Source organism: Cibotium barometz, chromosome 22, assembly GCF_041138505.1.
Source record: "Cibotium barometz isolate CiBa-2024 chromosome 22, ASM4113850v1, whole genome shotgun sequence".
Taxonomy (NCBI): Eukaryota; Viridiplantae; Streptophyta; class Polypodiopsida; order Cyatheales; family Cibotiaceae; genus Cibotium; species Cibotium barometz.
In genome coordinates, this window is record NC_141067.1 from 19,072,845 (window position 1) to 19,095,866 (window position 23,022).

Genomic DNA, 23,022 nt, shown 5'->3' on the forward strand with positions numbered 1-23,022 from the left:
AGAGCCCAAAAGCTGTGCACTTTACCCAACTTGGGATCCTTTAAAAGACAATCTATTACCATAAAGAAAATATAGCTTAGAGAGTCATACTTCAATAATTTGTATTTCCCTCTTTCTTTCTCCTTGTGTAAAAGTATGAGGAGGGAAGCAAAAATAAGGTCATGTCACTAACTCTCAACCTTTCAATCATGATACAAAACAATAAGAACCCTCAAACATGCTATTCATTTTCGAAATGGATCAAAAACATATACAAGCAAAAGAACAAACCTTAACTATCGAAAGTGGCTGAGATGCAGATGCAACCTCCACAAAGAGATTGCTTCCCTTTACAAGCTGCAATTCACAAATCCAAAACAAAGTTGAGACATTAGTCTCATTTGTAAACATTATTGTTCCTCTTGTAAAACAAGACAATATAGTCAGCATGCCCTTGGCCGAGTAGCTTTTGCACCAATGTTGAAAAAAAAATGACCAAGCTACGTGATCAAAACATTTGTAATAAAAACACTTTAGCCTAGGAAAATCTACGAAAAGTGGCCATGTGTGTGTGTGTGTGTGTGTGTACTCTTTTAAAAAGGTGTGACAATCACATGGGTTGCTAAGTGTATAAAAGCGGTGGTAAAGCTCTATTTAAGAGCAGTCCCTGTATTCTTTTAATTAAGCTCACTAAAATCTTTGTGGTGCTTTGTGGGAAATATCATGTCTTTTTTCTCCAGCTTTATACTGTGATTATCAAGTTTTTTCATGTGCAAGAGATAGAGATAGATTTAAGCTCCAACCTTAGTTTTAACTGGTATCAGAGCTTGGGGGTTCTCCAACTCTACTTGGGCTGGTGGTCTGAAGCAGACTGCCCAAGCAATGATTTGCCGCCTAGGCACAAAACCATATTGAGCAAGGTGCAGCCCATCATGAAGGACATCTTTGAATTTGCTGACCAGAAGTTTAGCAACTAGCTTGTAAATGATAGGCATAAGGGTGATAGGTCGCCAATCTATCAGTTTATCACATAGCTATTTCTTAGGGAGCAAACGCACCAGCCCTTGCTTCCAAGAGGATAGAAGCACACCAAAGCTCCAACAAATATTAATTATATAAAACACTTCATTTTTAAGTGAATCCCAATACTCAAGAAAGAACTCTACTGTAAAGCCAACCTAGCCAAGAGATTTCCATTTCCCTAAACCACGCAAGGCATCATGCAACTCTTCCTTGATAGGCATCATCCCCTTGTTGCTAGCTTCTTGTTTGGTGTCCTATTTTAGCCTCTAGGGCTGACCATGTTAGCTAGAGGGCCTCGTCACCCCTCACATATATTTTCCCATATTATTCCCCATTTTATGGAGTCTTGGGCTTTTTCCCTAGTCGTGGAGGACCTTTTTGCCTAGTCGGCTGCCTTCATATGGGCATATATATAGCTGGCTTGCCTCCCTCATTCTTCACTGCTTGCTTAGCATTGTTTGCTGCAGTCCCTCACATACGAGGTTTTCTCCCCTCTTGCTCGGGACATGTATTCCTTTGGATGATGACATTGAGAGTAGGTTCTCACCTGTGTTTCCTCTCCAATGCCGGGCCACATGCTCCCGTCTTAAGCATGAGGTACGGATTGGTCAAATCATGAAGCGCCAAGCGCAACAGATTTCTCAACGGCTCACCCAACGCAAGAAACGGGAGTTCTATGATAGGAAAGAGGATGAGTTATACCAACTTCCAGCCACCCCGCCCCCTCCCTAGCTAGCCAGCCATCACCAGTTTCTTCCGGACGCAGGAGGTGAAGGACACCGACATAGTAGATCTTGTGGACCCTCCACCAGCTGCTCTGGACCTACCTCGCCCGAGAGGAGTTGACTCGGACCAAGCCTTTGCACTCCAGCGTGCCCGACACCCTCAACCCTCTCGTCGGCCATGATCACTTCATCAGCTCCAGATCCAGGACATGCCCCACCGCCATCAAGCTACCTTTCCACGTGACATAGCTGAGGGAGACCTCTTGGCCATACTCATCAGCCCCATGCTTGATATTTTGGAGAGTGGTATACCATCTACTCGGAGCTGATGTTGCTCTCATGTTTCTATGTTCTTAGTATTCCATGATGAGTTTCCATGGACAGTTTTGTATCACCCCAGTGAGATAGCTATGTTTATGTTTTCTTTCTATTTTATTTTCCATTCCATGATGAGATATGCCATGGACATTATTGTACCACTTTGGTCTCATAGGCCCATTGGGTCTTTAGTAGACGCTTAATATATCTTTCTTTCTTTCTTTTCTTTCTCACTCTCTCTCGTGTTTCCACTTTCCCTTCTTCCGCTGCACATTCTATTATGGTATCAGAGCGCCTGTGATCTTCAGTGTTGGATGCTCTCTCCTCTACCTCTTGTGTTTCTGCGTTTTTCTGCAGATGGACAGATCTGTGTTTTTTCTTCTCAGGTTCGCTTTTGGTCGCCTACCTCTTCCAGACGCTTCTCCATTGGAGCCCGAGATCATCCTTTACAGGTTTGACCTCTGAGTTCCCTTCTTCACCTGTCGACTGCTCTGTTTTCAGGGCAGCAGCACCTTGGAGTGCTGCGTTTTTCTACAGGTGTTGTCTACAGCAGTTTTGCGGCAAGTCTTCAGTATTCAGCAGCATCTACCCCCCCTGTATTGCTGGCCGCCTATTCTGTGCAGGACAGCAGCAGCCTACATGTTGCGTTTTTGCTCCTGCAGGTTTTCTGATGCCAATTTGTCGATTTGAGGCTTGGGTGTACCTATTTCTTTTGCGTTTCCAGATTCAGCCCTTTCTATTGCCACGAATACCTCTGCGTTTTCAGATCTGCAGCCATGGTTGCTGCGTTTTTTCTGAACTGATCTTGCTGGTAGCTCTACCTTCACTTGGGCTTCATCTGTTGGACCCGAAGGTACCATCTCTTCAGCGTTTTTCCTCATAGGAGGTGTGGATACTGGTTGGCCTGAATTTTCAGGTTTGTAGCTTCTTGTTTGGCTGCGTTTTCTTCTCCAATGGACACAGATCACTTGCAAAGGGGGTTTTTTGTTTGGATTGTGGCTTTGGAGGTAGTTTGGTACTTGAGGAGGATACTAAATTTCTGATTTCAGTGAGCGTTTTGCTGATTTTGGAGCATTTATACCTATGTTTTGTTCCTAGCCTACACGGTTTCCCAGTTTCTTCATGTTCCTTGCCTTCTGTTGACGGTGGAGTGCTGTTTTTTGCTGGACAGCAGTGTTTTGGTTGCGTTTTGCTTCCCAAAGGAGTTTTCTACACTCAGAGGGGGCCCCATCTCCAGCTACTTCACTTGAGGATCAGTTTCGGGAGCTATTTTGTTTCTGTGGAGACTTTCTCCTGTGGCAGGAGTTTACAGATTTTGGAGGAGAGTAGTGATCTTTTCATCAGAGATCCTGAGCAGAGTTTATTTTGTCCGAGCCTGTGTTCTTTGCAGTGTTTGTAGAACAAGGAGGATGTTTTGCCTGTGAGCTGTGATCCTTTCACATGGATCACTTATTTGTTGCTGATTCTTGGGATCTGATTCTACTTATGGAACAGTCTTCTACTATCAGTGATGCTTTTGAGGACTTTGTTACCATTGGAGTTTATATTCTTGCTTCCCTTCCTCATTGTGAGGAGTCTACCTTTGCCTCTCTTTGTGATGCTTTTGAGGCTGCCCCTCCCCCTGCCAGTTTGATGCGGTGTGCACGTTTGTTGTTTTGGAGGATGGACTTTTGGACCCAGTGGGATGCTTTGGATCTGTGGTTGCTAACCGTGCCTGGGGCACAATGGTACTTCCAGAGTTTTTTGGATTTGGATTAGAATCAGGTTGGGCTTGTACCAGTCCGACGACTTCTTTTTTCAAAGGGGGATGTGGAGTCCTTTCATCTAGCAATGCCCACCTCAGTGGAGTGTGCTTATGTATAGCATTGGGCAACTCATGGTACGGAGTTTGAGCAGATGGAACCCATCTTTTCTATAGAGTCTTTACATCATGCGATGCCGACCTTTTCAGAGGATGCTTTTGTACATCATTTGGCTACTCTTGGTACAAAGTTGGAGAAGATTGACTCTATTTCTTCTGAGGGTTCCAGTGAGGAGCAGTTTGCTTCTCCCAGGATTGATTATCTACAGGATCTGATCTTGGTTGATTTTGAGGTTTTTCATATCTTCTCCAAGCTGGATACATGACATTCGACTTCGAGGAGTGTTCTGGATACATGACATTCGACTTCGAGGAGTGTTCTTACACTTGGGGTTTGGAACCATTATTTGGAGCAGCACGTCGCAACCTACATGGTTGTTTTCTTCCAGAGGAGCGGTGTACCTATAGTAGCTTGCTCTGTTGCTTTTGTAGCTAAGCTGCTGAGGAGATTGCTTGTGGAGCTTTCTTGGTACCCGTTTCTACAGTCTTTCATCTATGATCGAGGATGGCGTCTCTAGCTTCTTGGAGTTCACTCAGCATCCGGTGCTGACAGGGGGTGTTAGACATCATCCCCTTGTTGCTGGCTTCCTGTTTGGTGTCCTATTTTAGCCTCTAGGGTTGACCATGTTAGCTAGAGGGGCTGGTCACCCCTCACATATGTTTTCCCATATTATTCCCCATTTTATGGAGTCTAGGTTTTTTTCCCTAGTCGTGGAGGACCTTTTTCCCTAGTCGGTTGCCTTCATATGGGCATATATATAGCTGGCTTGCCTCCCTCATTCTTCACTGCTTGCTTAGCATTGTTTGCTGCAATCCCTCACATACGAGGTTTTCTCCCCTCTTGCTCAGGACATGTATTCCTTTGGATGATGATATTGAGAGCCGGTTCTCACCTGTGTTTCCTCTCCTGTAATGGTTCACTATGGGTGCAGCCTGGACGACTGGAGCATGTTATGGTGGGAAGAGACATCATACTTCTGACAGAGACACATCAGAGCCCGGAGAGAGGGCTACCTCGAGTAGAGGGATTCCAGTGGGAGTCAGCATACAGGAGGACCACACGCCAAGGTACCTCGAGAGGGTCGGGGGGGGGGGGGGGGGGTAGCAGTTCTATTCAGACGGGAGCTACAGGGGAGACTGAGAGTGGTAGCACAGGATCCAGAGGCCAGATACATGTGGATCAGCTTACAGCTCTCACGGGACAGGGTTATATACATAGCCCTATGTTACTTTCCTCCATCAGGATCCTCCTATGTCATTACAGAGGACATGCCACAGGAGGAGGAGACAGGAGCCTCGCCATACACTTGTCTATCAGAGGAGATTATGAATTATTCTACACTAGGGGAAGTATTTCTTACGGGCGACTTCAATGCCCACACAGAGCAGACAGTGTGAGGTGTATGACTATGATGACATGGAGATCCTCCACCCTGTGGATCCAGAGGAGATAGGGGCTAGTCGGGCATCAGAGGACATTATGGGAACCACTTACTAGAGTTGGGAGCCAAGCATCGTCTCGTTATTTATAACGGGATGCTACAGTGGCCGGGATTAGGAGGGCTAACATGCTTCCCACATGGGGGTCATACACGCACCGGAGGCACGGTGGTAGACTACATTATGGGGTCTTTGGAGAAATCAAAGCTTGTCACCACATTCTCCATTCCACCTCGTCCTATTGGGGCAGATCATACATACTTGGCATTTTCACTAGCCGGATCACCAGTATCATCAGCCCCCCACATACCGACGCCACACACTACCATCTACTTCACACATGACATGGCAGACATATACACTGGCAGAGTAGAGGATGGGCTCCTACTCATGGATCCCCTGGCACCTATGGATACCATCACAGCCCAATTGGCATCACTCCTACACACGGCTGCATTATAGAGCTTCCCACATCGTGTCCACTCAGGAGAGCCTGCAAGATCTAGGACTATGCCCCAGAAAAGATGGTATGATGACGAGTGCAGAGCCCTATACTCACGGCTCCGCATACAGAGAGCCTTGGGAGCCATCACAGAGCACGAGTCGAGGAGAGAGATGAGGAGACTTACTCGCCGCAAAAGGCGGGCCTTCGCAGAGATACAGGAGCTAAAGATCTTCCATTTCTTCATGAGTAGAGATAGCCCTATCTCATGGCGGCACTTCAGAGACCCCGGACACCGATACCCATTGCAGACCCACAGACATGGCACACATATGCAGAGGGCCTATACCACGCCCCACAGCAGCCACCTATACCTCAGCCACAGGAGCCTCGACCTACCACAGCTAGCTTCTTTACCCACTCGATAGTAAAGGAAGCTATCCGCCGTCTACAGCATGGACGGGCCGCCGACCATATGGGCCTGCAAGGTGAGCATCTCATATATGCAGTAGATTCTTTGGCTCCTTTTCTTGCACACCTATTTAACAGGGCACTAGCAGAGGGTTTGCCTGCGGAGTGGACGATGCACACCATTGTGCCGATTCACAAAACAGGGGATATGCTCGATCCGAGCAACTACAGGACGGTTATGGTTGGCCACGTGTTGGCCAAACTCTATGGTGCATTGGTGGAGCAAGAGCTTAGCTTATATGCTGAGCGAGCAGGTTTACGCTCATCAGAGCAGGCAGGCTTTAGGAGAGCTTTCTCTACCACCAACCATGTATTCACTTTGAGATGTATGATTGATCAGGCCAGAGTGAGGAAGAGAAAGCTCTATTGCTGCTTTGTGGATTTCCGCAAGGCATTTGACACAGTACCATGAGAGAGGCTCTTTCAGCGCCTGCAGTCTCTTGGCATACCAACAGATATGGCATGGGGCATCTATGCATTATATGAGCAGGTTTTTGGGCGAGTCAGGTGCCCAGGAGGTATGTCCGAAACTATTGCTAGCACCATTGGTGTGAAGCAAGGATGCCCACTTTCCCCCACGCTATTTGGGTTATACATTGATGAGGTAGCTAACTTCATGACACGGGGAGGCGGAGATGGAGTTGATTTAGCAGGTACCTCAGTACATATTATGCTTTATGCTGATGATATTGTATTAGTGTCTGAGTCTCCAGGAGGTCTACAGCAGCATCTACATGCACTCCATGATTTCTACACATAGAGGGGTCTTACTGTGAACCTTGGGAAAACCAAGGTTATGGTCTTTCATACATCGAGACAAGGCAGGAGTCAGCTGACATTCACTCTCGCAGGACGCCAGGTGGAGGTGGTGACATCATACGTGTACCTAGGGGTTACCTTCTCTGCAGCAGCCACACGCTTCACCATGGGTTCAGCAGCTAGAGCTAGATTGACATGGGGATATGCCGCATTGGCTATGCTAGAGAGACAGTGCCACCAGTCGCATTTTCAGGAGCCCCGGACGAAGGGGTGGCTATTTGACACATTAGTCACACCGGCACTGATGTATGGAGCAGCGGTATGGGCGCCAGGCCTTGCTACCCATTGGTGGACACAGATAGAGAGACCACAGGCCCTCATGATGGCACGCATGATACGCAGCAAACCGTCAGTACCTCATGACATTATCCGAGCAGAGTTTGTTGCGCCTCCTATGATGGTAGAGGCCATATTCCAGACTATATGCCTGCTAGACAGATTCAGAGAGATGCCACAGGACAGATTGTCATACAGAGCTTTTGAGGCATCTGGAGACAGAGGATCATGGTATGCACAGGTCACACATTGGTTCTCACAGCATGGCCTAGACATGGATCATCTACCACCATTCCAGTATGACACGGATGCACCACATATCCGTCTCTCTCATAGTGAGAGGAACAGAGTATTGAGACAGGACCTATGGAGCTCTATACACGAGAGACATGGATATCGCCTACACAGCCTCTTCCACCGATAATGTACTACTACAGAGATCAATTCATGAGTATCACTGATGATGGATTTATAGAGAGGCCTAGATACATGGAGGGCTTTTTACCACACGACTCCCGAGTAGCTATTGGTCAGCTTAGAGTCTCATCACATCGACTAGAGATCGAGACTGGCAGAGCAGCGCGGATCCCCCGAGAGGAGAGGGTATGCAGATTGTGCAAAGAGGAGGTGGAGAGTGAGGAGCATTATGTATGCAGATGCAGAGCATATACAGCCATCAGAGAGAGAGATCCCATTTTATTCAGAGAGCCACATTCCCTACGCCAGCTCTTTGAGGCAGCAGACCAGCGCATACTGGGGAGATTCATTCTAGACATACAGCGTCACAGAGAGACATCATTACAGGCTCAGACAGCTCCAGAGGGGGGACGACAGACACAGATTACTACATTTTTTCAGAGATCCATCCCACTCCCAGCCCCTACATGGCAAGGAATTACTCTCCAGAGAGCAGAGACACTCAGAGCCCGCAGGAGATTTTCGGACACCTGGCTTTCGGACACCACGCCTATACCAGAGAGAGATGATAGAGATCAGAGCTCGGTTCCACAGAGAGGGTGCGGAGCGACTGGCTCGCTTCAGAGCAGACCCAGGCATGTTCTTCAGGGAGCTGTGGACACCCCCTTCATTGATGTATACCATTTTATACCCCCAGTATGGTACAGGATGAAGCCAGCTAGGTTTCATATCATGATTGTATACTCCATGCATATAGCTTTGCATTCTCCTAGTAGTAGAGCTCCATCCCCTTCCCCACTCATTGTACTTATTGCACACCCAGATTCAGCTTATTAGTTCAGTACTTTTTCATTTTGTTGGGATGACAGAGGATACCCCATACAGGTACACTAATTTGTCTCATAGGCCGAGTTTGGTCTTTTGGAAGACGTTAATAAAATCTCTCTCTCTCTCTCTCTCTCTCTCTCTCTCTCTCTCTCTCTCTTTTACACGGGGAGGCGGAGATGGAGTTGATTTAGCAGGTACCTCAGTACATATTATGCTCTATGCTGATGATATTGTATTAGTGTCTGAGTCCCCAGGTGGTCTACAGCAGCATCTACATGCACTTGATGATTTCTGCACACAGAGGGGTCTTACTGTGAACCTTGGGAAAACCAAGGTTATGGTCTTTCATACATCGAGACAGGGCAGGAGTCAGCTGACATTCACTCTCGCAGGATGCCAGGTGGAGGTGGTGACATCATATGTGTACCTAGGGGTTACCTTCTCTGCAGCAGCCACACGCTTTACCATGGGTTCAGCAGCCAGAGCTAGATTGACACGGGGATATGCAGCATTGGCTATGCTAGAGAGACAGTGCCACCAGGCGCATTTTCAGGAGCCCCGGACGAAGGGGTGGCTATTTGACACATTAGTCACACCGGCATTGATGTATGGAGCAGCAGTATGGGCGCCAGGCCTTGCTACCCATTGGTGGACACAGATAGAGAGACCACAGGCCCTCATGATGGCACGCATGATACGCAGCAAACCGTCAGTACCTCATGACATTATCCGAGCAGAGTTTGCTGCGCCTCCTATGATGGTAGAGGCCATATTTCAGACTATATGCCTGCTAGACAGATTCAGAGAGATGCCACAGGACAGATTATCATACAGAGCTTTTCAGGCATCTAGACAGTTGGCTGAGGCAGGAGATAGAGGATCATGGTATGCACAGGTCACACATTGGTTCTCACAGCATGGCCTAGACATGGATCATCTACCACCATTCCAGTATGACAGGGATGCACCACATATCCGTCTCTCTCATAGTGAGAGGAACAGAGTATTGAGACAGGATCTATGGCAGCTCTATACAGGAGAGACATGGATATCGCCTACACAGCCTCTTCCACCGAAGATGCTATACTACAGAGATCACTTCATGAGTATCACTGTTGATGGATTTATAGAGAGGCCTAGATACATGGAGGGCTTTTTACCACACGGCTCCCGAGTGGCTATTGGTCAGCTCAGAGTTTCATCACACCGATTGGAGATTGAGACTGGCAGAGCAGCACGGATCCCCCGAGAGGAGAGGGTATGCAGATTGTGCAGAGAGGAGGTGGAGAGTGAGGAGCATTATGTATGCAGATGCAGAGCATATACAGCCATCAGAGAGAGATATCCCATTTTATTCAGAGAGCCACATTCCCTACGCCAGATCTTTGAGACAGCAGACCAGCGCATACTGGGGAGATACATTCTAGACATACAGCGCCACAGAGAGACATTATTACAGGCTCAGACAGCTCCAGAGGGGGGACGACAGACACAGATTACTACATTTTTTCAGAGATCCATACCCCTCCCAGCCCCTACACGGCAGGGAATTACTCTCCAGAGAGCAGAGACACTTAGAGCCCGCAGGAGACAGAGGACACCTGGCTTTCGGACACCACGCCTATACCAGAGAGAGATGACAGAGATCAGAGCTCAGTTTCACAGAGAGGGTGCGGAGCGACTGGCTCGCTTCAGAGCACACCCAGGCATGTTCTTCAGGGAGCTGTGGACACCCCCTTCCCTGATGTATACCATTTTATACCCCCAGTATGGTACAGGATGGAGCTAGCTAGGTTGCATATCATGATTGTATACTCCATGCATATAGCTTTGCATTCTCCTAGTAATAGAGCTCCATCCCCTGCACACCCAGATTCAGCTTTTTATTCAGTACCTTTTCATTTTGTTGGGATGACAGAGGATACCCCATACAGGTAGTCCGATTTGTCTCATAGGCCGAGTTCGGTCTTTTGGAAGACGTTAATAAAATCTTTCTTTCTTTCTTTCTTTCTCTCTCTCTCTCTCTCTCTCTCTTTTTGAGGAAACACAGAGCTATATTACTGAGTATGAAAAATTCCCCAAAGTGCCAGTGGTGGCCTACTGAGGGGGCATACAAACTGTGCAGTGAGAGGCGTGTAGCCTGTAAGCGGTCAGTGCTACATCACGGTGGATGATGTGATGTGTGCAATATGAACCACTGTGGGGGAGTGTACTCCCATCTAGCATGTCCTCCAACAATCCTGAAGAAGAGACCCGTGCGCCCCCATCGTCGAATGAAGGCCTGGTGTCTGTCCTGAGCTTTCTGTGAAGGCCGACAGGAATCATCATACATGGAGCGCAGTGCACGGATAAGATCGAGCCAAATCAGGACTAGAGTATCACGTGTCGATTGCCGCGTGTGACTAAGGACATGGAGACAACGAGCTCTCCAAATGTTCCACATCGCAATCGCAGCAATCACCATAAAAACATCATCCCTATGCCAATGCTCCATCTGCAAGGCGTCTGGTGGAATCATACTAAGGTACCCCCGCCGATACCCCGTCACCGTAAGCATGAGCACAGCATCGGTGCCCTCACCCTCAAAGAACACATGTGGTCCCGGCCAAGGAAGGAGCCATAACACAGATCCCCAACTGAGGAAACCTGCATGCTGACCAGCTCTGCTGAGTAGTAGAGCCACTGCTCGCCAAACAGAGGAAGCCACTGGACACGACCAGAGGCAGTGGGCCTGAGACTCCTGAACCTGATGATCACAGCATATACATATGGGATCATGGCCCATCAAGGCACCCCAAGTGCCGACGGCAAGACCAGCATCAGCAGTCAACCAAAAAAAGAGAGTGATCCGCCGAGCAATCCTCAGCCTCCAAATAGATGCCCAGTACTGTGTCAGGAAAGCATGAGAGAGACCTGCATGTAGCCAAGTGCCCAAACGCGTAGGTCTATGTAACTGTCGTCGAAGCAAGCAGTGTCTCCCAATCCGAACAGTATACCCGAAAAAGGAAGTATGCCTAGCGCCGGTCTCCACAGCAGGCCACTCCCATTCCCCGGGGTCCCAAGACAGCTGCGAAAGAGGCCGTCCCTCCCAGATCAATAATCGCCAACGGGCAGCCATACCAATGTGAAAAGACGGGTCCACCTCCCGTCTTTTCCTGTAAGAGCCTACAACACGGATGGGAGTCCAGTCGGACTGTCGCAACTCCTCTAGGCAACCCAAACCATGAAACTGTAATCTGACGTGGCCGAAAGCATCTGGCATGCCCATAGGGATAAAAAGCATAGGCCAATAACAATGGGAGCTCCAAACAAGAGAGGGTGTACCCTCAGCACCAAACATGCATAACCATCCTGAGGGCTCAGGCATCTCATGTAAACCCCGAATGGCACGATCCCAAAGCTCTGGAATAGCTGCATCAATCTCTGCAATCCAAGGCAGAATACCCCTGCCTATGGAGAACTCCTCCCCAATAAAATCTGCCGGAAGCTGCCGTGTCTGTGACCAAGCATGCATCGAAGCAGCCGGGCCGCTATCCCATGACGCCCAGTCTATGTGTGTCCTCTGGCCAAGCTGGCGACCCTCAGTATCCAACACATGGGGATTCCATATCAAGGGCTGACGCTCAATCTCTGGCAGAGAGGTAGGAGGACGTCTATGCATGCCCTGTCTCATGGAGATCCATATCTGTAAAATGGAGCGCATGAAGGGTGGCAAATGAGCTGTATGCAGAGGAGAATCTGAAAAAATATAGCGTATACTCGCAGCCCAAGTATGACCATCGCGGGTTCCCAACTGTGGGGTCACTGTGTGCATCTCTCTCTCTCTCTCTCTCTCTCTCTCTCTCTCTCTCTCTCTCTCTCTCTCTCTCTCGTGTTTCCACTTTCCCTTCTTCCGTTGCACATTCTATCATTCCTCTGTAAAAGACACTTCCATTTCCATTTCCATTTCTTTCTGAGGTATAACAATCTGGTTAACCTATTGCAAAACAACGCGACATGTATGCATGGTTTGTTGCGATGGTTGTGTAGGGGCAGCAAAATGGGTAGTAAAATGGTTCAATACCTTTGTCTCTAGCTGATGTTTATTTTGAGTCCACTGCCCATTGTCCTTTCTTGAGTCAACGAGTGGACTGACTCTACCTAGAAGTATGCACATTCTTAAAGAAGGTCTTTGAAGAGAGCAACCTTTATCCTTGAGAGTTTTTTGTTTTGCCATAATTTCCCATTTTTTGAATTTTCCAGGCATCATTGCGTTATAGGCAATTTTGGGCCTCTAGAAAATCATCCTACTCCTGAGGGTCCAGCCTCGTATACTGACTATACTCTATCAGTAATTGTATTCTTGATTTTGCATTCAACACATTTTTCCTTTCCATGCCCATATACCATTTTCCATATTTCCAAATAACATCCTAGAGTCTGATTGCAAATCTGTACCATGCCAAATCTACATCTATCTGCATGTGGAGCTTTACAAGTTGAATTTCAACCTCCACTAAAACTTTGAATTGTTGAGGTAGCTATTATTGACTATAAGCAATTTCTTGTGAGGCAAAGGTACATCATGTGTAGTCATGCCAAAATAGAAAGTCATACAAAGGGAAATGATCTGAAGTTTACATAGAGAAGTCTATGGACATAGTGCAAGTAAAGGCATCAAACTGATTTGTGCATATACCATCGATCCAATCTGGCCCAGTAGTCATTGACTGCATTGTGATGGAAGGTATATCCTTTTTGGGTAGGCATTAGATGCTTCCACAAGTCACACGCTTTTGTGCTTTGAAGTACATTTTGCCATGTCTTTTCTCAAAAGCAATCATGTGTGATCTGTGAGAGCTATTATCTTCATAGTCTCGTGAATTATTAAAGTCATCACATAAAAAAGCATTTGTGACCCATGGATATGCTTGCAATTGTTGCCACATTTGAGCTCGGATTGAAGATGTTTGCGAAGCATATACAATTGCAAACTCAAATATTTCACCATTGACCATACATTGACTGATCATCCATCTGCCTTGAGGATCGTTATAGGTCAATTAAGGCTGTAGCTCATGCCTAACCAATATGGCAGTGCCAGAAAAAGCATGATTCCCAGCATAAAAGATAGGGAAACCCCCAAAGCAATCTTCCCTCCCAGCAAAGGAATGCTAGTTGTGTTCTTGCAAGCAAACTATGTGAGGTTCAAGTTTGTGTATGTAAGCCCAAATCAGCCTCCATTTATTAGGTGGTATATACATATTTACATGTTTTGTAATGGGAGTGATGGCTGCCTGCCTTCCCCCATAGCCATGCTCAACATTGACCATAGCATTTAAATCACTAGCCATGCTCAACATTTGCTAGTAGTGTTTGGGTTTGCTCATATAATGGATCAACCCTCACAACTACTTACCAAAGTCGACCAACACCTGTAACATCATTAACTATTACATTAGTGTGACATCCACTAGTCGAAGCAACCTCTGTCTAATTGCGTGAGATAGCAGGTCTCGGTCTTGCTGTTTTTTTTGGGAGTCTGCCAAGCATTTGTATCCTTCTTTTCTTTCTCCTTAGGTTTTGGCATAGGAGAACTAGTAAATGCAACTTTCATTTTGACTATGTCCATGTTAACATTTGGGGCCTGTTGTACATTTTTTCCCTTTTGGATTGCACTGTTCCAACAGGAGTGTTCTCATAGACTCATTCGATTGCATTATGACAGTTGGTGGTTGCAATAGCACAGTTGGACACTCTGATTGCATATTTGCCACAAGTGAAGTATAAGGTTCCTCCCAAGCCATGTACGTGTCTCTTTTAATATAGATTTCAAGAAGGAAAGAGAGTGCACTTAGAGAAGAGTGAGACAATAAGGCTAGAAACATTAGGAAAGTGATAGAGTAAAAATATTAGCTCCAAAAATCCTAAAAGAAATAAGAAGACAAGAATAGTTCTATTAAGAGATAAGTATCTCCAAAAATAGAAATTTGAATTTAGGTGATAGGAGATCATATTTAGAGTACTTTTACATATTTAGAGTCCATGCACACTAAAAATATGAAAAAGCAACGCGTTTCTAAAGATGGCACGTTTACGGCTATATACAGACGTTTTTGCCTATTCTACCAGTGTTGACTTGTAGACCAGATGCCTTCCGGTTCTTTTGAGTGGTTACATGACCATATTCTGAGTTTTTATCAGAGAGTTATGGCCGAAACAATTTGTTGGTTCTGTCAAGGTCTCTACACAAGGAAACTGTAAGAATGCAGCTAGTAGCCACAAGGTCTTTCATTCTTATCTAATCTCTTGGAAAAGAAAGCTAGCTTGCTATGACCTTTATGAGGAGAAGACTACTCCTCCATAGCTTTTTGTTTAAAGAAAGAATAGTATGCCGTAGCCCTACAAGAGAAGACTACTTTGCCATAGACCTTCGAAAGAGAGAAAAGTCAGAGTACGAGTAAGAAGAGATAAAGCTTGGGGATGATCAGATGATTTCAATCGTAAGCAAAGGTATTAGTAGATGCTATTCTTATATATCAAGTTCTGAATCTCTTATTAACGAGCAAAGACAACGATAAACGATAAATTTCTGTAAGGTATATATATTTTTTGTTTTTCAATTATATATCATTCTTAGGAGCTAAAGTATGGCCCCGGCTTCTCTATTAATTGTTAATAGTGATCAATTTGATTGATTTACTAGTTAAAGTTTTTATTCTTTTAAACAACAGCATATGCCTTAATAAAGAATGTCTTATCGCAATCTCAAGTTGAAATGTTAAAATCTTTGTGAAAGGGTTGTTTTCTTAAGAAGGTAACGTGGATTGTATTCCTATGGTTTAGTTGAGTAAATGGATTGTTATTTTGGTTAAATTAAGGTACAGGTACAACTTCTCCCTGCCTTGACGCTGTCCCATTCTTGTGCTTATGTAGCTGGATGGCGGAGACGTTAGTAAGGCCCAGAGTCGGCCCATGGCATTATTATATTGTGGAAAGAGATTGTTTTAACGAACCCTGTGAAAGGGTCTTGATTAAGGAACATGTTTATTTAAGTCAAACAGTGTGGTAAGATTAATTAGAAAACAAATTGACACGTGAGTAGGGTGGAAAGTCGGAGGATGGAATGCCCCAACGGCACCATCCTACGGACGGGTGGACCCGATTAGTTGGGTAGCTTTCCAATAGATTAAGTGAAAGTCCTACACTAGATAAAGAGGTTCTCGGGCAACTATTTTCTAGAAGACTAGGCCAGCGGGGCTGTGCCTTGCATGGATGAGAAAAAAAGCGTTGTCTCTAGGAAATCAAAATTAGTAGTTGCCCAAATTATGATCAATTACCCTATGGGTGATTTGATTTTTAGAAGACCACACTCCCCCTGCGGGATAGGACTAGGTCTTACCTACAAATCGTATCCTTGGATCTCTACATGGTCAAGATGTCGACGACTAGGAAATTTTCTCCAAGTTAAGACTTAGTAGACTATCTTAAGTGTTTCCCCTATTTTGGAAGGGGGGAATCTTATAATTGGTATCAGAGCAAAGATTAACTATCAAGGGATTAAAACAAGTGATTGTTTGTCATATGAGGATGAATCAATCATCTCTACTGGCCATAGAAATCGTTTGAATATCCTCACATATTGAGACAATCATCCTATGAAATTGTGCTTGTATCTTAGGGGTGCATACGGAAGATATTTGTACAATAAATTTGAGAAATAAGATTGGGGAGGAAACCTTTTGAGAAAAAACATAGGGTGATCAAATAAGAAGCTAGTGAGAGACTGAATGACTAAAAGAATAGACCGAAACTTTGTTTAGAGAAATTTTCAGGATATAACTGATTAATTTGTATATTATAAATTATTAAGATTATAACTCCATTAAGGTTTGAATAGTTGACGTGTAAATACCATCCATTGGATGCTTTACACTAGGACGATCATCCAAGATCTTGAACCCATCTCAAACAAACATGAGTCTAACTTCGGATGTGCAATTCCTCGAGGATCATGCTCTTAGATGTATTAATCCCAAGATACTAGATGTGTAATTTTCAAAAAACTAATCATCTCAGACGTGTTAATCCTGATAATCTTTGGATGTGTCAATCCCAAGGCACCAGATGTGTAATTCTCAAAAAATGAAGATCTCAGATGTATTAATCCTGAGTGCCTTCAGATGTGGTGCTATGATAAGTATTTGATTGTTTTGAACTTTTCATGGATACAATGAAAGAAGCAATTTCACCCTTGCTCGCCTAAAAATCATAAGAAATGCCGAATTAGTTGGAAGTACTGTTGTCAATCCAACCACTGGAACCGGAATCAATTATGGGATGACCTGAAAGTACACCTTCGTGACAGGTTTTGTCCTCTAGGATTTCGAGAGAATAAAATGAATGAATTTTTAGAACTAATCCAAGAAGGGAAGACCCTGGAAGAATACCACTAAAATCTTGCTAAACTTCTCCGATTATCCAGAGATGGATGAGGTAACTCTTCTCCATCGATTCGTTTGGAAGCTTAATCTACCTTTGAATAACCTCGTCAAGAATGCAAAATCATCCTCTATTTCAGAAGCCATAATTATAGCCAAAGACTGATAAAGTTTTTTTTTTAATGGAAAGTGTCGAGAAGGACATGAGTCCTTCCATGTTAATCAAGAAGAGGTCTCCTAATTCAAGAGGAACGTCAAGCCCACCCTTGGTTACAAGGAATCATGAGCTAGAGCAAAATTAGGTCAAGAAATAGGGATAGTAGGGTTAAAGATAACCGAATTCAACAAGTATTTCTATGAGTAAATAAAAGAGGATTGGTACAATATTCATGTGAAGTAATGTACATGATGAATAGTGGTATTCTACAAGACGACACTAATATTATGCAATTGCTATCTGATTCCCTTACGTTTTTCCATGACAATTTGTTAAGTACCATATTACATGGGAGTATAGAATATGGAATTCGAAGGTTCATATCGTATGAGAGGTATATGGATGCATGAACTTAGGATAATAAGGCCAATTAACTTTAGAATAATAAAGACCTTTTGGGGACACATCAAAACAAGCCAAACACATGAAATAAGGGACTCTTTAGGAACAATGTTTAGATAAAGAAAGATTTCTACCTAGTGGGGACACCACTTTGAAAGAGACAGGACGATTTACTTAGATACTACCTCAGCTCGCGAGATAAGGGCATCTTGAATCTTTTAAGTGGGGGAGATTGTCCAAGCCATGTATGTGTGTCTTCTGATATAGATTTCAAGAAGGAAAGAGAGTGCACTTAGAGAAGAGTGAGACAATAAGGCTAGAAACATTAGGAAAGTGATAGAGTAAAAATATTAGCTCCAAAAATCCTAAAAGAAATAAGAAGACAAGAATAGTTCTATTAAGAGATAAGTATCTCCAAAAATAGAAATTCGAATTTAGATGATAGGAGATTATATTTAGAGTACTTTTACATATTTAGAGTCCATGCACACTAAAAATATGAAAAAGCAACCCGTTTCTAAAGATGGCATGTTTGCGGCTATATACAGACGTTTTTGCCTATTCTACCAACGTTAACTTGTAGACCAGATGCCTTCCGGTTCTTTTGAGTGGTTACATGACCATATTCTGAGTTTTTATCAGAGTTATGGCCGAAACAATTCGCTGGTTCTGTCAAGGTCTCTACAAAGGGAAACTGTAAGAATGCAGCTAGTAGCCACAAGGTGATTCTAGACCTTGAGATGCATATCTTCCGTCATTCTTATCTAATCTCTTGGAAAAGAAAGCTAGCTTGCTATGACCTTTATGAGGAAGAGACTACCACTCCATAGCTTTTCTTTTAAAGAAAGAATAGTATGTCGTAGCCTTGCAAGTGAAGGCTACTTTGCCATAGACCTTCGAAAGAGAGAAAAGTCAGAGTACACGTAAGAGGAGATAAAGCTTGGGGATGATTGGATGATTTCAATCGTAAGTGAAGGTATTAGTAGACTCTCTATTCTCATATATCAAGTTCTTAATCTCTTATTAACGAGCAAAGGCAACGATAAACGACAAATTTCTATAAGGTATATATATATTTTGTTTTTCAATTATATATCATTCTTAGGTTGCAATTTTATTTGTCATTGTTGATCTGGCGTAAAACTGATATTGATTCTTTTATGTTTGATGCTTTGGAATTGTTATGGAAAACCAGGCATCATATGAGAGCGCCACATCTTTTGAGCCAATCTTTGGTCTGCACCCCTAAAATGCATGATGGATTAAATATACTTAATCTGCATTATCAACCTTTTGGGAAGAAAAGCAACCATGATTCCCACTTTCTTTCAACTTCGGTAGCCATGCGCCATAATGCTTGCAGGCATGTGTGCTTTGATCAAAACTAGAGCTTATGACAATTGGCGCATTTCTCACTGGGATGCAGTTGTTAGTAAATTGAAGAAAAAATTCCACAATGCCCTTATGCATCTTCTCTTCTTTGTGATTGAAAATTAGCTCTCTTCTGTTTGCTGGCATGGAACAGATGTGCGGACTGGGAATTCTTTTCGATTGGAAAGAATCCATTGGTCTTCAGTGTTTCCTCGACCACTTGCAGTACAGGAACCACAAACGACATGCTTTTTGGGCTCTATTGGAGTTACCACTGTGGCCAATGTTGTCACGGATAATGGATTTGTGATGACTTTCCCACAAGCCTGTTTGAACCGTAACTTGACTTTGCATCACAGGCAAGTGTGGAAAACCATCACTATGTTGTTGCAGCCTTTGAAACCATCCCACCTTTGGATGATCAGTACAGACTTCATGATTAGCAACTTGTTGGTCATACCAACACTCTTCGATTAAATGTGCTTTCGACAACTAATGTGTACAAAGTGTTGCTTCCTTCATCCTAGATTTTATTTTTTCAAAAAGGAGACTTCTATTAAGTATGAAAAATTTTACAAAATGGAGATTCCACACAAAGCAAGGTGGAGATCTCAACCAATCAGGAGCCCTGTGCTGTGCTGCCAATAGGGTCCCGAATGAGAGGATGTGAAAACGATACCAATGTCCCACTCTCTCATAAACTGGGCGCGCATCCTCTCCGCAACCCTCAAAGATCCCTGGCTTCTGGCCCAGGTAGCCATAATGGTGTGAATAATATCACTCCAAATCCTGCAAAGACACTGAGGAACAAGAACGGGAGTACCCTCAATGGCCTCAGTGCATCTAGCCTTCCAGATATTCCAGGCTGAGATGCTAGCAATAATCTCCCAAGAACTGTCTAACCTCTGTGCCAGAGGGACAAAGTGTGAAAGTGGCAAATCCTGAAGACAACACTGCCGAGCAACTCCTTGCCTAACCATAATGGCCAAGCTCCTGTCAGTCCCCTCGAACCACAGCTAAGGCCCAGACTGTGTCAACCAAATGATAGAACCAGAAGAAATGATGGCATCCCTCTTAATCCTACCAAAGAGGTGTGCAATCGCAGACCAAACCCTCTGTGCTTCGCTGCATTCCCATAAACAATGGTAAACTGACTCCGAAACTCTTACAAGCATCCTTCCTTTCCCACTCACCGGGGTCCCAATGCAAATATCTGATAGGACAGCCACCATACAACCAAAGGCAACACTCTCTGTGATCATCCCTGGGGGGGGGGGGGGGGGGGGGTCAACAAAGACGTGCTGGTGTCCTACCTATACAGGGAGGCTCATAGCACTGTTTTAGCTTGTGGGGTGCGCGGTGAGCGTTTTCAGATTTCCCGTTCAGTGAGGTAGGGCTGTCCCCTCGCCCCTTTACTGTACCTCATTGTAGCTGAGGCTATGAGCAGGTTTCTTCGGGCTACCGGATGTTTGGTCCTTGGACAGAGGAGGCACCATTTCTATTATGCCTGGCACCACCAAATCCGATCATTGCCCCGTCATTTTGTGTCTCAGGGAGCCTGGGGCTCGCTCGGCCTCTCCCCGTGTCCGTATCCCTGACTCTCTTTATCTAGATGCTGACATCTCCCTTGAGATCAGAGAGAGATGGAGATCTTGTGACGGTCGTGATCCTCGTCATAATATTGCACTGGCTCTTGAAAGGACCAGCCATCATTATCATAGCGCTACCTTGTCCAAGAAGAAGGAGGCTCTGGACAAGGATAGAGCTATTAGGCGTAGGATTGCTGCTCTTCAGAGGGAACATGAAAAGCATCCACATGCGTCTTGGATTACAGACCTCTTGACCACAGTTAGCTACTGTTGGCCATGGACAGGAGGGCTGAGTTCGCGTTTCATGCGAACGAGGCTTTTTGGACTCAGATGGGTGGCAGATGCAACAAAGAGTTTTTTTCAGCGCACAGGCCTTCCCATGCAGGGATTCTGTGAGGTATTTGCAGGATTCACAGGGTGAGGTTCAAATTGAGCCTGATAAGGTAAGGGGTTGCTTCAGGTTTTTATCGGTCTTTGTTGATTGCAGAGGAGCCCTCTCCTCCGAGAGATGTGGCACGGCAGAAAGTTTGGGAGTGCATGCCCATGCTCATTACAGATGCCATGTGTTCTTCCTTGGATGCCCCTTTCTCGAAAGGATGAATTGCTTCACGCACTACATGCTCTTTCCAGTGGTTCATGCCCAGGGGATGATGGTCTTTCTCCCGCCTTCTTTATTTTTTTTTGGGATCATATTGGAGATGCTATCACTGTTGCCCTTCAGGAAATGTGGCTATCGGGTATGATGCCGCCATACCTCACGGAGGGGCTGATTCACCTTATCCCCAAGAGTGGGGACAAGACTGACATCAAACAATGGAGGCCCATCACTCTCCTTGGATCTGCATATAAGATCTTAGCTAAAGCCTTGAGCATAAGGTTGCAGCCGATTCTCCAAAGGACTATCCATGATACACAGAATGGGTTCCTCCAAGGAAGGAGTATATTTGATAACATCTTTTCTTTCTGGGAAGCTGTCGAGTGGGCAAAGTCTAGTCAGCAGCCTCTTGCCATTCTTTTGCTTGATTTTGAAAAAGCTTATGACAGAGTGGATTGAGATTTTTTGGAGGGCACTATGGCACATATGGGGTTTTCCCAAAACTGGATCAGGGGGGTATCCTGCTTATACAGGGAGGCTCATAGCACTGTTTTAGCTTGTGGGGGGCACGGCGAGCGTTTTCAGATTTCGCGTTCGGTGAGGCAGGGCTGTCCCCTCTCCCCCTTACTGTATCTCATTGTAGCTGAGGCTATGAGCAGGTTTCTTCGGGCTGCTCTTGGTGTTGTGGGTCTCAGGCTGCCTTTATGCACGGAGGAAGAGTTTTTGGACTTTGAGTTAGCAGATGATACGGCGTTGTTCCTTGAGGCTTTGAGTTAGCAGATGATACGGCGTTGTTCCTTGAGGCTTCACATGCTTGTTTCTGTGCTTTCCGGACAGCCTTGGAGCCCTTTTCTTTGGCAGCAGGAGCTACTATCAATTGGCATAAGTCAATTGGTTTTTGGATCAGTGATTCTCCTCTTTCAGATTGGGGTAAAGATGTTGGTTTTACTTGGATTGAGAGAGGATGCTCTGCCAGATACCTTGATTGTCAGGTGGGCGCTGACATCTCCCCTACTCAACAGATTGCTCCAATGCTCTTAAGCATTAAAAGCAAACTTCATCACTGGAGTAGGAGGAAGCTCGACTTGGCCTCTAGAGCTTTGGTGGTTAACCAAGTTTTGTTAGCCACGGCCTGGTTTATCGCTTCGTGCTGGATTTTTCATAAGGGCTGCATTGGCCAGCTTCGTCCCCTTATTCGGAACTTTCTTTGGTTAGGGGTTGATGGAAATGCACACACCAGGGCTAGAGTTGCTTGGGAAACCATTATCAGGCCTACTCAAGAAGGGGGATTGAATATCATTAATCCTATGGTGCAGTGTAAGACTTTGCTTCGTAAGCTTGTTGTTAGGGGCTTTCTTCCAGGCATTGAGCCATGGAAGGACTTTCTCATGCAACAGATCACGAAGTCGGTCCTTGTTCGCAGAGGTGACGGGACTCTCAGCTCACGCTTTATTTTTTCGGATGCAGTTCACCGCTCCCCTTCATCCCCCTTGGTTAGGTCCCTCCTACGGGCCTGGGACTTCCTGAGGAGTTTTTTGGTACACGTCCCCCCGCCTTCAGCGGAGGAAGTTAACCAGCAGCCCATTCTGTGGAATATTTTGATCTTAGATGTGCATGGTAGGCCTCTTAGGGCAGCTATGCATATTCTTTGGGCTGGCTGGGAGACCCTATGCTCCACAGCGCTGGCTTGGAAGAGGCTTCAGACCCTCACCGAGATACAGAGATTGGATTTCACGTAGCATTTGAGAGGCTCTAGCCGGAGGATTGCATAGATTGATGCAGCCATTCCCAACCATTGGATTACTGGATCTTTCTTGGAAGGCCGTCATCATTCTTGGTTTGGGTTTTTTTCTGGGATAGGTGTTCCTCTTCAGGTTATTGGTCTCCCC

At 45.2% G+C, this 23,022-nt stretch overlaps 1 protein-coding gene across 1 annotated transcript in view; it reads right to left on the reverse strand.

Moving 5' to 3' along the window:
* The window catches only part of LOC147626341 (alpha/beta-Hydrolases superfamily protein), a 91,762-nt gene that overhangs the window by 7,967 nt on the left and 60,773 nt on the right, over nt 1-23,022 (reverse strand). The window contains exon 10 of the mRNA XM_086816485.1: nt 271-336. Coding sequence (XP_086672611.1) covers nt 271-336 — 66 coding nt within the window. The remainder of the gene's footprint in view (nt 1-270; nt 337-23,022) is intronic.